Source organism: Glossina fuscipes, unplaced genomic scaffold (genome assembly GCF_014805625.2).
Source record: "Glossina fuscipes isolate IAEA_lab_2018 unplaced genomic scaffold, Yale_Gfus_2 109, whole genome shotgun sequence".
NCBI lineage: Eukaryota > Metazoa > Arthropoda > Insecta > Diptera > Glossinidae > Glossina > Glossina fuscipes.
This window is the reverse complement of record NW_023998452.1, coordinates 2,143,940-2,159,062: the sequence shown is the minus strand read 5'-3', so window position 1 is coordinate 2,159,062 and position 15,123 is coordinate 2,143,940. Positions and strand designations below refer to the sequence as shown.

The 15,123-nt window shown below is 33.6% G+C and overlaps 2 protein-coding genes across 15 annotated transcripts in view; one reads left to right on the top strand and one right to left on the bottom strand.

The window, feature by feature from the left end:
* Nucleotides 1-362: 362 nt before the first annotated feature.
* LOC119638749 (myosin light chain alkali) lies at nt 363-3,853 on the bottom strand. 2 transcript variants are annotated; one of them, XM_038035733.1, is made up of 6 exons: nt 3,749-3,853; nt 3,481-3,508; nt 1,418-1,723; nt 1,261-1,347; nt 866-913; nt 364-423 (listed from the first exon to the last, which is right to left on the bottom strand). In XM_038035733.1, exons 1-5 carry the CDS (start codon nt 3,749-3,751, stop codon nt 870-872), a joined length of 468 nt encoding a protein of 155 aa, XP_037891661.1. In that variant the 5' UTR covers nt 3,752-3,853; the 3' UTR covers nt 364-423; nt 866-869. The 2 variants fall into 2 exon arrangements, with proteins under 2 accessions (XP_037891662.1, XP_037891661.1); XM_038035734.1 differs by lacking the exon at nt 866-913 and having other exon boundaries at nt 363-423; nt 3,749-3,852.
* A 5,171-nt stretch (nt 3,854-9,024) lies between these two features.
* The window catches only part of LOC119638788 (protein unc-80 homolog), a 29,859-nt gene continuing 23,760 nt past the window's right edge, over nt 9,025-15,123 (top strand). For 6 of the 13 annotated variants that reach the window (XM_038035811.1, XM_038035812.1, XM_038035801.1 and 3 more), the window contains exons 1-2: nt 9,033-9,529; nt 14,440-14,686. In XM_038035811.1, coding sequence (XP_037891739.1) covers nt 14,477-14,686 — 210 coding nt within the window. In that variant the 5' untranslated portion in view covers nt 9,033-9,529; nt 14,440-14,476. Of the gene's footprint in view, nt 9,544-14,418; nt 14,687-15,123 lie in introns of all 13 variants that reach the window. The other 7 variants (XM_038035805.1, XM_038035803.1, XM_038035802.1 and 4 more) reach the window with 4 other exon arrangements.

The window sequence follows — 15,123 nt, the reverse complement described above, 5'->3', positions numbered from 1 at the left end:
CTTTGGTTTCTTTCATTTTTTTAATTATAATAAAATTATTTTCTTAATAATGTTTGTTTGTTTGTTTATGTTTCTTTTACAAAATAATTATTATTCATGTTCGATGTTTGGCTTGTTTCTTTTGATTTGCATATTATCATTGTTGTTGTTGTTGGTGTTTGTTGTTGGTGTTGTTATAGCAAAAAAAGTTACACATTTGTTTTAAACATGTTTTACGTATTATTTACGTATTGCATTAATTTAATTAAATTAGTAATGAATAATTACTACGAGAGAGTATGATGAAATTAAACAATAACATCTATTCCGAGAATGGTTCATTTTTAATAGAGCTATACATTGTGCAACGATGTTTTTTCATTTTTTTTTTTTTTTTATTTTATTTTAGTTGATCGGGTCTGTCACACATTCTGGCAAGAAATGCTGCAAAATTGAACGAAAGAAAAGATAAAAAACAATTTTTTATACTGATTAAATTGGTTTTGTAAGGAATTCGTGTAAGAGTTATTTCACAACATTCTCGGGAGTTTTGGTTACATTTAGTCATCCCTTCTTCCTGCGAAATTCTTAGCCTCAGGTCTGTCTTTATTTCTAATACTACTATTATCCTATTATTTGACCTTGTACTTCACATTAGCGGACAGAGAAGTATTACATCATATTTACTTAGCATTATTGTCGATCCCTAAAAGATTTGTCCGTAAAACATTAAAAGCCGTCTGATATTCGTTACAGAATCTACTTTACATAAACAGTCAGTTTCTGCTTTAATAACTCAAGTAGTTCGGATACACAGACCCTTTTACTAAGGTGTATTTCAGTTTCATACATAAATCACATTAAAGATATCACTTACTATACTTACCGCTTTAGTCGAACACAATTGGATCACTCATAAGTCTTTGGACAAATTCTATGGTTGGATAATGTTGAGGATTGGTTGGTACGGTTGTGTGTTTAAGTGTGCAAGAGTGTAAAACAAAGTGCACATTTGTGACAATTGTTGTAGTGGGTTGACATATAAGACATATATGTGTGGAGAGTGAAATAGTGCGATAGTTTTAAACATTTTTTAGGTGATAATTAACAAGTGCGTTACATTCCACAAAAAAGACATCAATCAATCAAGTGTGAATCGGTTGAACATTGTGCCCACGCATTTTAACATGGAATATATAGTGAAATATGTTAACAATAAAACATCACAGAGAGATTTTACAAAAATTTTAATAATTCATGTTCGGACTTCGGTAAACTTACGGGAATAGGGAATCATGCCTTCATCATCTTCAGGATCCATGCAATCGGCAAACAATTCTTCAACCTGTTCATCTTCCAAGTTTTCACCTAATAGAATATTTTACAATAATCGTTAAATGCTTTCATAATGAGATCGATTTTCTGATTAATATTTTACCCAACGATAACAAAGCGTGTTGCAATTCGGCCAAGAGCATAGTACCGTCTTCTTGTTTATCGTACAATTTCAAACATTCAACGAAATCTTCATAACATCCCTGCTCCTTTTCTTTCTTTACTTGCGAGTAAATTGGAAGGAATTCTTCCAATTTAATTTTTTTCTCGTGACGTCTTTTAGTACCGCCCAGTTTCTCAATGAAAGCCAAAGTAGGATTCAAGTTGAGAGAACGCAAAGCGTCGCCAAGATCAACGGCGTCGATACCCTCAGTCGGAGAGCCCATAACTTCGAAAACGAATTCGATATCTGTTCAAAACAGTTACGATGGAAATAGAAATAGAGAGAAATATATTGATATGAATTATTCTCTTCATCCGTAAATATTGTTTACATTTCAAATACGCAATAAGCATGATCTGATAAACTTCTTCTGATTTTTGAATAAGTGGTTAGTACAGGGACATTAGTCAAGAGCACAGAGACCGTGGCATTCATTTTGTCTATTCCTAAAAACTATTGCGCGAATTTTGATCAAAATTATGTTTAATTGTTGGAAAAGAGCTATATAATAAAGCTGCTATAATCATTGCAAAGATAAAAAAATCGTTACGTACGTAATTGATAGAAATTGCAAATGTAAATCATATTTTCGGACAAAATATTATCATTGTAATTGATGAAAATTGAAAATAAAAGTCTTATTTTCGGACAAATGCAAACCCTAAAAGTAAATAAGGTTTTCGAATGAATGTAACAATTATCGACAATAGCAAATTTTAACCTTAAATATGCAAATTACAAATAATTAAGTAAAATTCGAAAATTACGAAAATTTTTAGATTTTTATACGCTTTTCGCATATTCCGCATCTTTGTCGCCTAAGTATTATATTTATTTTATTGCATAAATTTATTCGTTCTAAAGCATGAATTTCGCAGTGAGAGCATATTATTTCACATAAAAAATTTTGGAATGTTTCAGGAAATATAAAAAAAAATATATATGCGTATATGTCTTAAACTTATAAGTGCAAACAGCATTCAAGTAAACATACTTGTCCTTCTTTCGTTAAATGCATGTACAATATGAGAGTAAATATAAGAGGAATAGAGAGAGAGAGAGAGAGAGTGAGAGAAGAGATGGTTATGTCATAACACTAACTTAACAGTAATTTGACACTTGCTTGAAAACGCTCAATTATTCGAACTGATACAACGCATTATGAAACTCTCTTCCTTATCTCTCTATATCGAAATTTATATATATATATATATGTACATATGTATTGAAAATATCTCTGGATATCTGAAAGAGAAGCAGAAAACGGCGAAACTGGTGTACATGGGATACATATACATGGGATATATACCGTATATATATATATATATATGTATATGAATATCAAATATATATATGTAAGTGTATGTGCTTAGCCAAAATTAGGCATGCGTTTGCAACGATTTTACGCATCGTCTCATTCTCTCTCTCTCTCTCTCTCTCTCTCTCACTCTCTCTCTCCCTTTTTTTTTTATGCGTCTCTCTCTGTCGTTCTCTGTGCTTATCTTTTATAGTGGCATTCGCCTAAATGAAAATCTATTTTGGTTGGAAAATGCTTTTCACATTCCTTGGATGTGCATGTGTGTTGAATTTCGAAAATTTCGAACTTAACGGCACATATTAAGGCATTTATCTGTTTTGCGGTCACTTTTCTTCTTTTTTTTTTTGCTTTCCTTTAACTCACACACATTAACGCACTATATTTTTTCGATGTTAATCTTCAAAAATAGATCATTTTAGCAAGCGGCTATAAGGCGAAATTAATTTTTAATTACATGTACAAAATGTTTTACTTATATAATTGTGTTTTCATTTCAAAAATTAAAAAAAAAAAAAATTTCTTTTTTTTTTGGGAAGATCTCTTTTTCTTTTGCCTTTTGTATTCATCATCACCATCATCATCATGATCGGATATTAATAGTGTTTATTTACAATTGTTAAGGTTAGAACTTTTTGAAGCGGTTAATTATTTACTATTATTATAGTTCCAGTAATTTGAAACTTACTTTCAACTTCACGCTTTGGTACATCGGCCTAATGTTTGTTTTTTTTGTCGTTTCCGTTATTTTTTTTTTTTTTTTTTTTTTGCGTTGAAAAAAGAAAAAAATCAAAGAAAAAAAAATTATTGAAAAATGAATAGAAATTTTTTTTGTTGTTTTTCGTTTATTTTTGATTATAAGTATTAAATTTATTATTAACTATTCTTTATTTTTTCGTTATGTATGCTTCTTTTGATTCCACTTGTGTGTATTCAATAAGCACATCACCACTCACCATTTTTGCTTTGTTGGATGAGAAAAAATCAACTAACTCGCGGATGAGCTCGGTCTCGACTGAACACTTTTCATCGACAACAGAATGCAGAGGTAATTCCAAGGTAGATATCTACAAACGATCGCCACATTTCCTATACAAACACATCGTTGCTACATGCTCACATGTACATATACATATAGGCGAAGAAACACGAAAAATGACGAAATCCTTTTCTACAATAGACTTTCATATATAAACAACGACCCCACAAAAATCTCTTCATACACGAATACACGCACATGCAAGCCCCATCAAGAATAGTTACTTTTTCGAAGAAAAAAAAAAAGAAAAGAATATCGAAAATACTTCTCCGTCTATCTTTTGAAGCACACACCTCTCTCTCTGCACATATAGAGATGTTAGACATATTATTCCACTGCCAACATTAAATATTTAAAATTTTTGTTTTTGTTTTATTTTTTTAATTTTCATTTATTTTATACGCTATTATACTACAATTGATTTGGCAGGCATTAGTCAGCTTTTAGCTTATCATATGGTATGTACACTTCGGCCACCCACACCCCGCTTCCACTATTTGAATTTCTCCTTAAATAAAAAAATTTATAAACATACATAAATAAAACTACACAGCTACACCTTCGAATTGCTGCTGCCTGGCTGCTCAAAAGCAAGTATACAAAAATGCTCTTTTGCTATTTTTAAAATTTCACGTCTCAAAAACAAAAAAAAAAAAAAACGACGAAGAAGAAGAAAAAACTTAAAATAAATAAAATACAAAATAAATAATAATTGTTCATGGCATTTCATTTATTTTTTTCGCAGTGTTGAATATCATTAGCATTAGCAAATTTCAAAAGAAAGCAATAAAAACAAGAAAAAATTAAGTTCTCGTAAAATTCTTTAGTAGCTTTAGAAACATATTTTGAAATAGTTTTCATAGTGTTTTTTTTTTTTTTTTTTTTTTTTTGTACATGTACTAAAATCAATATCGAAAGATCAAACTACGTTGTTACTCTATGCCATACATCGAAGGATACAAAATACAACAAAGTTCTTATCCGGACTAATGAACGAAAAAATTTCACAAAATATGAATATTTTCGCAATGACTCGACTCTATCGCCGGACACCCGGAACGTTGTACAGTCCCTTTCAAGGCATACGTTTAAGATGCTTATCTATTCGTTTCAATTGGTGTTCTCATAGGCTAGTTATGGTTATGTTTGGTAGTAACTAAACGAAAACCGCATAATCGAACAATCAATGAAACATCAGGAACGGCATCGCAATGTTCTTTCGTCGGATGAAAGGTTGAAAATGCATAAGATGTTTGTCGGCGTAGTCTGTAATAATTGTATATAACCGACTAGGATTTGTGATTAAAACTATCTGATAAGTAGTAAACCTTACCATATTTGGAAAAAATGCTTTGGTACTAAGCCACGCCAGGGGGAAATGAAATATAAATGCCAATGCCAACTTTCAAGAAATTCAACGAATTAGCTTAGGAGTAGGAAACGCCTCACAATTATTTACACGAAAGATTGAACCTATTTTCGATTTTATCATTTTTCCTCAAATCCTCAAGTATTGTATCAGAAAGTGTTTTTAAACCATTTTGCGCACTACAGTCAGTTGTTCATAATATATTTTCTCATAGAAGGACTTTTCAAAATGGGAGAAAGTGCTCCCGTCCGAATCATTTCCAATAGCGTTTGTCCTTGCATCAAATTTCATCAACAAATCTGAAGACCTGTCATCTGTCACCAAACAGTGACGAACAAACGCTTTAATAAAAGCTTGTCTCTAACCCAAGCCCTTCACAGTGCTGCATACATCCCTACAATCTCAATACATTCTGTGCAGTTGTCCTCTGCTACTGCAAGCCATACGTTATGTATTAAAATAAAGCGAAATCCAAATTGTTTGGAATATGCTTTCGCGACTCGCCTTCCCTTTTGTCCACGTAAACTTACTTTTTCCTTTACAATTAAACTTCAAAATATGTTACAACTACTGGACAAAATGCCGATAAACTCTTTGCCTTTAAGCCGGAAATAGTCTATGAAAGTGTTTGTAATACAGTTGATTGTGTTAGTGGTTAACTGCTTTAAGTACTGCACCATATACTAGTTACAAAGGAACAACGATAACTTTGTACGGATGTAGGCAAAATCCAGAAGGACTTGAAAGAGACTCATATATCATTACATCGATCTAAGCTTGTCTGTACGTCTTGCATTCCTCTATGGAATTCTTGAGATAATTTGATGACGTGTTTTGGCCCAAAGGCGAATGCTACTAAAACGAACCACTCTTTCAACCGCCCCAGCGAAGTTGTGTAGGCTTTTGTTACAATTAATTTTGTTTTTTTTACATTTTACGCTATTTGCGAAATTCTACTGTAATCCTTGTTGCACTTATACACATAAATGAATTGGTAAGGAGGTCATTACCATCGCACAGCTGACAAGGAGGCCAACAATTTATTAACCCTACTGAACAAACGTTGTGATTGAATGAAATTCATTCTATGAATGAAACCTGTTGCTTCTATTTCAGGTCAATACGCAACCTCCTCAGTTATGCACTTTTATTTGCTATTCCTATGCCTCTGTTCGTCGTTCGTAGTTTTGTTTATGGTATACGGATTGCTCTTAATTTTTTTTTTTTTTTTTGTGGTTCTCAACATATCTTTCAATTGTTGTTATTTAGAACGTTGTTTATTAATGGACCACAACTGCGCAATCACTCTTCATTTTATACTATTTCATACACTCATGCATGGCATACTGAAAATAGGAAAAATGTTTCTCTAGAAAGAAAACAAACACCGTTAGGTAAAATAGTGTTTCCTTTCTTTTTTTTAGTTTTTTTTATTTCTTAGCACTATAGTGAAATTTATTTTATCATAAACTGAACAAATTCAGTGACATTTTATGACAATTACTTTATTTGTTATCACTAAATCAATTTCAATTTACTCAGTCGCTTATTACACATTTATGCGATAATATTATATATTTATGACTCACTAGGATTCCTTCGGTTATCCGCTAAGGAAGCAAAATAATCTATTGAGTTTGTCATTTGGTTTGTAACACATATTCAGAGATTGGAAGCAGCGTGTGTGTGTTTGCAGACTTCATTTAAGTTTTTCATCCTATTGTCTGTCCGTCCGTACAATTTTCTTCAAATATTTCCAAACTTGGAAAGCAAAATTTTAGAAATTTTTTTTCCGAACGTAAACATTCGACCACACACTTACACGCACTGATAATACCTAAACTTGAAAGAGAAAGACGAAAATTTCAATATCCTATGAAAAATAACATAGAATTTAAATTGACTCGGGTTTGAAATCTCAGGTGCGGTAGATTTGTCAATAAAATCCGATGACCTTAGATGCAAGAGCTTTAAAACCTCACTCTTAGAATTAAGTTCTCTGGCTAACTTAATTACAATAATAGTAACAATACTTCGACGCGGCATAAAAAGACAATAACCATTTAAGATAGTGGATATTCAAGGGTCGATACACACACGGCATATGTGCTTTGCTTGCTGGTCTTATCAGTTCATATGTCTATAAACCATTACCATACTACATTTGAAGCAAACTCGTATTTTTGTTCGACCTCGGACAAGCACAAGGCTTAGAACCAATATTTGATAGCCACTCATTAACCGTTTGCGTTAAGGAACATTTTGAAATGCGTCTAATGTACATATATTATTAACACTGGGGACGATCTTCCTTACATAGAGAATATCTTTACCTAGAAAATAATGCTAAATCCCTTGAACATTCAGTAACTAACCTTACTAAAGGATTGTTACCGTCAAACATATCACCGGTATTTTCCAATTCATCTTTCCGTATTAATTGCTCTTTGGCGATCTGGCGATCAAAAAGCCAAGACTAGGTTGTGAAGTGTAATCTGAGTATAAATAATTTCCTCTGCTTTTTTCCTTTGGCTTTGGTTTTGTTGTGATATTCATCACTTAAGGATATTTCTCAATTGAATAAAGTAACAAGTTACTCGACATGATTTAACATGCCGACCGGTGTGAAGGTTCCTATGAACAAGTTTAACGCATTAAATATTTGACTTTACTACTATTGAAGTGGGAAGGAAAGCCCAAATAACGGGTGTGTACTCAACCAATGTAGAGCAGTCGTTATCAGCAAAGCTAGTAGCATTGCCACTGCGTATGTATATGAATTTCCCTTTGTAACACACGCACACCTAAGTGCACTTGTATAACAATGGATAGTGGAAAATAGATAAACATTTTTAGTCAGCATTAAATTACAAATCAATTCAAATATTCACTTACGTTCATCTGTCTAGTTTCGTCAAGTAGCGTTCAAATATGAGAGATATAAGGAAACACCCGGAAGTTTATTTCAATCACTACTAAGCGATCAATGGTGTAACAGCGAACAGCGAAGCTGAACAACTTTCCTTTTTTTTATTTTTTTTTTTTTTTTGCTTGTAACGCCTAGAAATATGCAACAAACACTTAACAAGCGTAAAATTCTGGAGCCGATTTTTAGTAAACTCGATCGCAATTTGAATTTGTTACTCGGCAGCAACTTTACGATGGCAAGATTTTTCACTTGATATCGATAGCTGCAGATCTTATTGAACCTTGTTCGTCCACTCGCAATCGCAAAATTACAATAAAAATAAAGGAGAAATTGACAAATTTAGGAATGGACTTAGACTTAATATGCTTACAATGAGCAACAAGTGAAACACGACAATCTTGGGTAAAGCCAAACTTAAATTTCACAAATGCATTTATCAGAGGTGACTACAATACAAAAGAGTTATCGACGAACTAACACACTCCCAATTGTTAACACTAGAACTATTCACGTATTCCTATCATTTTGACATGACAAATTTTGTGGCATCGCTAAGGTCGTCAAAATGGAGATGGGAAGCTGCAATGACTGATCGATTAAGTATATTAGGTTAACAAATAGGCATAATTTGGCCGCATACACGCCTACAGCAGATTGGAAATTGCAGCGACCTCGAAAAAACGACTACCGCTTTTCCTTTGTCTATGTCTTTCGACATGGTCAACAGATTTCGGAAAGCCTACCCATTCATTTGTTTTTCCAGAGTTCAGCTACTTTGAAATTTGTGTATTGTGCTCGGATGAGCTGAAGGCGATCAACATCCAAAGATCCAAGTCAAAACGTGAATATATATCAAAATCTTTAAAATAGTTAAGGATATAAGTTTTAAAAAAATTGACTTTAAAGTATGTGAAAAAAGAAAAGTATGAGTTTGCTTAAAGTTGTTGAGCTGCGAGCACCCGGTATTTCATTATACCGTTACTCTGCATACGCACATTGTATGTATCCACCAACCCTCAGCAATCGTCACTTGTCGTTAAACTCCTGGCAGATACTATTATTCAGTTGCATCCGGACTAGCAAATAGTGCAAAACTACTTTCTTCCCATTTAAAAAGTGTCGCAAGAAGAACTATAGAAGCAAAAAAAAAAAAAAATAAAAAAAATAAATTCCTTTTGCAAGCAATTAAATCAAAAAAAAAAGAAAAGAAGAAGTAGTTTGTCCATTAGAAATGTAATAAAATCAAGTGATAAATAAATCCAAGTGAAGATAAACAAACCAAGAATATTGTCGTTTAAATGAAAATTAAGTAAAAAGAAATTGAAATGGAATTAGCAGCAGATGGAGGCCAAACCCTTTTCTTGTATGAACGTTCAGCAATTATCGTTATGACTTGTTAAGTGAGTGTCAAAAGGTGTGCCTTCCTGTAGAGAAGAAGAACAAAAATAATGCGAGCAGAAAATGAAAAATGTTTATTTAATTTAATGTAAAATATATTCGTGGAAAAATAATAATTGTTATGATTATGTAATGCAATGAAAAATTTTCATTAAAAATCTAGAGAACGCCCCCTGGATGATGTAGAAATATTTCATGTGTCTATATCCGCGGAGCGAAAGATGCGGAGTCTGCGTTCTTAACGTTTATCAGTGTATTTGTTTTCACTTTTAATCCTTACGTTCAATGTTTACACAACAAGCAAACACAAACTCATCTTCGGCTAACGATGATGCTTAAGTCTGTGTTTATGTGAAAATGAAAATCAAAACAAAACCTAGTAACACAACTATGAACTCGTATTCATCTCAATGAAAAAAAACAATAACAAAAAACATAAATTATCTGCGATAAGGAGGACGAGGGAGTTTTCCTTTCCTCCATTCTAACTACTACCATTCATTTACTTGCACTCGTGCTGTCGTAAACACACGGCCGCTTTGTTTTCTTACACATTTTCATGCATAGTTATGCGAGGTATGCTCACGCAAGCAACACTTGTTGCTTCCATTCGCTTTGCATGACAATTATAAATAAATGCCAGAAATTGTGATGACTTCGTTTCAAGGCATAACAAATGTTTTTCAATTTATGCAGGAATGACTGCAACCCCATAGCAAAAACGTGAGGAAATTAACAATTTCCTGTCGTGCTTGAAATTTATAATCCGTGTTATTTGCTAGTTTTTCTCCTTTTCACCTTTTAGTATAGCATACCGGCACCCATAAGAAAAGGGAATGTTTATCATTTTCTAACAGTGTAAAAGAAACTCTAGCGGCTTTCCTTAATCACTTATGCAAGAATTTCGTGTTCATCAAATAAAATCGAAACGGGAACTAAAAGGCGATTAATTTCAGTTTAAAAGCAATTTTACTTCACTTCCTTACTTTTTTCCCAAAACATAGCGAGATTATGAAGAATGTGTTTGAAAGTGAAAGGCACAGGAAAAGCGATGGGGAATACGAAATATGTGTTCGTGTGTGTGAAGCGCACAGTCACACAGTTCTTAGGTTTTTTAAAGTGGTGCAAAAAATACTTCACTGCACCCGAAATCCGTAAGTTCGAGACTTCCTATATCGCGGGTGTTGGCAGGAGGCTCAAAACTTTGCTTGAAAGCCCTCGACAAGATTTTGTTCAAAACTACGTAACATTAAAAAAGAAAAATTATTTTATTTAAAGCCGTCGTCTACAGAAGGCTTAGTGCAACCTTGCAGTGCCACTTGTAGGTAATTGAAGGTCTACGAGGTACGCGTGCGTGCCATAGCTGAACTATTTAGTTTAGGAGATGTGGGAGGGATTCTATAACGGGTAGAAGAAATTGCCTCAGTGATTAGTGGTTGGAGAAAGAAAAAAATAGAATCTCCCTCCAAATATAATCTAAGTAAGTAGTCCATGACATAACTAGCATAGAACAGTAGGACCGCGGAAGAGCACATTTGAAGGCAGTTGAGAAATCCTTGCACATATTTGAGACTGAAAATGTTTTTGTTTTTAAAATACTTCCTCTCGCTTGATATAATATCATATAATACTTTAAACTCCTAATGAAACTTTGCTTTTATTGGACTGATGTTGCAAAAATTGTGGATACGAGCGACTTCTTTCTATTTTCGGATTCTACCAAGTTTTTGGAGCATTGTGAATGAATGGCCCTTTCAAGGAGGCGGGCAATTCGCGAGATCCACTCCTTAAGTCCCACGATATGTTGAAAAAATATCTCGATGTATGAGTTCATGCAAGGTATTGACGCCCGTTAGCACAACAAGCGATTTTTGATTATCTTCCGATTTCTTTTTTATTAGATACCCTACACGACTTCATCTAATGCAGACATTCACATATTCCTGTGATATTATTATCATTGTTATTATTATAATTTTAGATTAATGAAATACTTTTTTAGACTAAGTTAAAATGCTGCACTAGCAACATAGGCTATCGGCTCTAATTTATAAAAGTACATTAAATATTGCGGCTAATAGTTTTAATAAAGTAATCTATTGTATCCATAGGGTTAGTCGCTCCAATTGCAATACTTTTAGCCAAGGAAAAGCTAAGGCAGTCACGGAGAAGGTGCATTATAGTGACAATTTGTTCACAATTCTAGATTAGGGAGGAAAACTTCTTTAAGATCCATTGGTGAGTTGTAATTCTATGGCCAGGGCGAATTCTCGAAAATATTTGTATCGTGGTTTTCTCAACATTTTTTGAATATAAACATGGAATTAATTGAGAGTTAATAGAAGAGTAGTGCTCATGATGGTCCTGTAGATTTTCTTCGGAAATTATCTCTTTAACTTGTCTTCCAATATATCTTTAAAGATCTAACTTTTCCATGACATCATCCATAATTAGAGGTGTAGAAGCAGCATACTTCGTCGCTCGATCAGCTTGATACCGAAAGCATTGTAATTTTTTCGCTGAGTGTTGTAATGATATTCCTTAATCTGTTGATGGCACTCCGTCTCGAAGTCAAAGGATTCCCCTTAGCTACTAATAAAGACAAACTGTTAGCAACAATGACGGTTTTGAGTTTGTCTTTATGGGAAAGGTTCGCAGCGTGAAGGATAACTTTGGCTTCGGTTGTGATAGTTGAAGCATTCCGTGAAATATGTGAGTGAGAGGTACTTATCCTGAAGCATCTACCGCGCCACAAGCATGTCACAGACCGAAAGATTTTGAGCTGTCTGCGTAAAAAAGATTTCAACCGTTACTCTCCAGTACTTGGGTTTTTCAGATGTTAGATTCCTGAAGACGTGAAAAGAGCAGTCTTTCAAAACCCATAGAGGTTTAAAACTAAAAACGGAATGTTCAATTCCTTTGCGACTTACAAACAATAGTCAATTGGTGACTTTCGAATTTTCTCAGCAATAATAACATTTCCTATATCTTTACCGAGAATAGATTTTTTTGAATTAAGAAGCTTGAAAACGATTTTATCTTTTGACAAATGAAGTCTATTTTTGAAAGTTTGCGAGGCTAGTTTCAATTATCATATTGTTGATGGGTGGGCGATAGACTGGTTTAAGGATGTTGTTATTGGATTTGCAACTATTGCCATAAATTATGAAATCATAGTCAATCTTGCTTAAAACAATAGCATTTTAGTAAGATAAGCAATAGTGTTAATGTGTGCATGGCTTTTCCAAGCAACGTATTGTATGAAATTCAAATTTGTTAAAATGGAATATTTTAACCGAAGTCAATATGCTTTCCAACGATATTTGTTGGAAAACGTGAGCCCGAGAATATGGAACGTCCGCTCACTTTGTACTGGTAAGTCGTTAATATGCATCAGCAGATTTCCTGCATTGCATATCTGCTTTCGACAAATGTGCCTTTTTTTGATTTTTGTATAGAAATTTTAACCCCTGACGAGTTTGCCCATAGGGGGATCTCTCGTTCAATAGATTCCAATGTTCGATTCTCGGTAAAGGACGAAAAATTTTTTTAATGTCATTGAAAGCGATATGAAAAAGCGTGACAGAAAGAGAAGATCCTTGTGGAATGCCATTCAATAGTGGAAAGGAATCAGAGAGATGATTGTTAACTCCAACTTTAAACAGTCGATACGACATGAATGATATGATGTAGCCGAAGAATTTGGGTTCAACATTCCATGATTGCATGTGGCTTAAAATAAGATAAAGACCAACTCTGTCAAAAGCTTTTGCGAAATCAATTCAGGGAATTGTTACATGCTTCCGTTCAGAAATTGCTTTGGTTGTAAAGTAATCGGTATGTAAAAGAGCGTCGATGCGTTCTCTACACCGGTTGAAAACAACTTGTTGTTTTTTAATCAGGTTCTTGGACTCAAGAAACCAAGGCAATCTAAATGCCGTAGTCTTGCTTAACACTTTTGAGAGGCAAGATAAAAAAGAGATTGGGCGATAGTCCGATGCAATTTTTTGACTTTGGAATTGGAACAACCAACAGTTTCCACATGTAGGGTGTAAGGCCAGTCAAAAACACCGTGTTATATAGGTCCAGTTATTACTTTTTACTTGAATTAGACCGAGCACTGATCATTTGGTACGAGATGCAATCTAGACAAGTACTCCCCTTCGATTTAGAGAGACAATTTTCGAGTTATAAGATAGACGTGCAATTTTCCAGGAACGTGTCACATCTGTGAATAGCATTCGAAAGAGAAATCGGAGTCCTTTTATTTTTGATAAAAGCACCAAACTTTTCCAAAATAATTAGAAATCTCAGTTAAAGTTCCGTTGGAAGCGCAGATCGCAGAGATTTTGTTCAAATTTGAAGTACCATTGTGATAATAGGTTAAAAATTATGCTCGCTATCAACGTCAATGGGCGAAATGTATCCATGTTGTTCAAATTTGGTCAGATTAATTTTTATATAAAATTACTCTTCAAGACTACTTGATGGGACAGACGGGCAGGCAATCTTTTAGGTGTAAAAAGTGGGCTTAACTGAATTCCCCCAATTCAATTATCTTTGAGGCTTAATCGAAAGTCCTGAAATATCAACTCACGAAACTCTTTACATTCAACCCGTTCTTGTGTCGAAAAAGAATATTAATCGAATAAAAAGAAATAGTTTCTATATAAGATAAAAGGCCTTACATAGATGTCCTCCTAAGAAATTTCTAAACTGGACGCAAGACGTCAAATTGCGTTTATTAAAAGTGAGAATAGAGAATTGGGAATTTTTTCACGATCATTCGAGTCACTCTCTCCTTTGCTCGCAGTTTTCTACGATTCTTTCTTCTTCTCTACAATTATTGTTCAATTTCCAGAGGATCAAAGAGATGAGTATGTTAATCTAGACATAAATGTATTCGTTACAGCCTATCGCGGTGGATAATGATTAAATGAATGACATAAATGAATACAATTGATGACCAGGTTTCAGTAGTTGTTAAGATGCATTCAACGACTAATAATAATCACGTAAATAATAACGAGGATTACGATATTGATCAAGATGGAATGCAGGATTTGGGTTTGCCGGTTTCAGTGCAAACATTTCTTTGGCGTCAAATCGCACCATTCATAAGACCCAAATTGGGTAAATTGCATGAAGCCAGTTGCATGGTAAGTAATTACTTTAATATTAAGGTCGAATCAATCAATCGATTATTCAGTTAGTCAGTTAGTCAGTCAATCAATCAGTCAGTCAGTCAGTCAGTCAGAGAACGATAAGATCACAAATTAAGTTAAAAAGCGTTTAAAAATACTTTAAATAAATAAGAAAGAGAATAACAATTTAAACAGTTAACAGATGTTGGATGTAAATCAATGTAAAACTTTTCTTGTCTTTAGCAATAAATGAAAGAAAGAAAGAAATTTATTTGTGCACCGTACTTCTTACACTTAGTAAACCAGAAATATATACGCTGTACATAAATGCTATATATATACATATATGTATATACATATATATATCTCTCTAATTTTTTGTGTATGTGTGTATGTATGCGTGTGTGTGTGTGTGTGTGTGTGTGTGTGTGTGTGTGTGTGTGTGTGTGTGT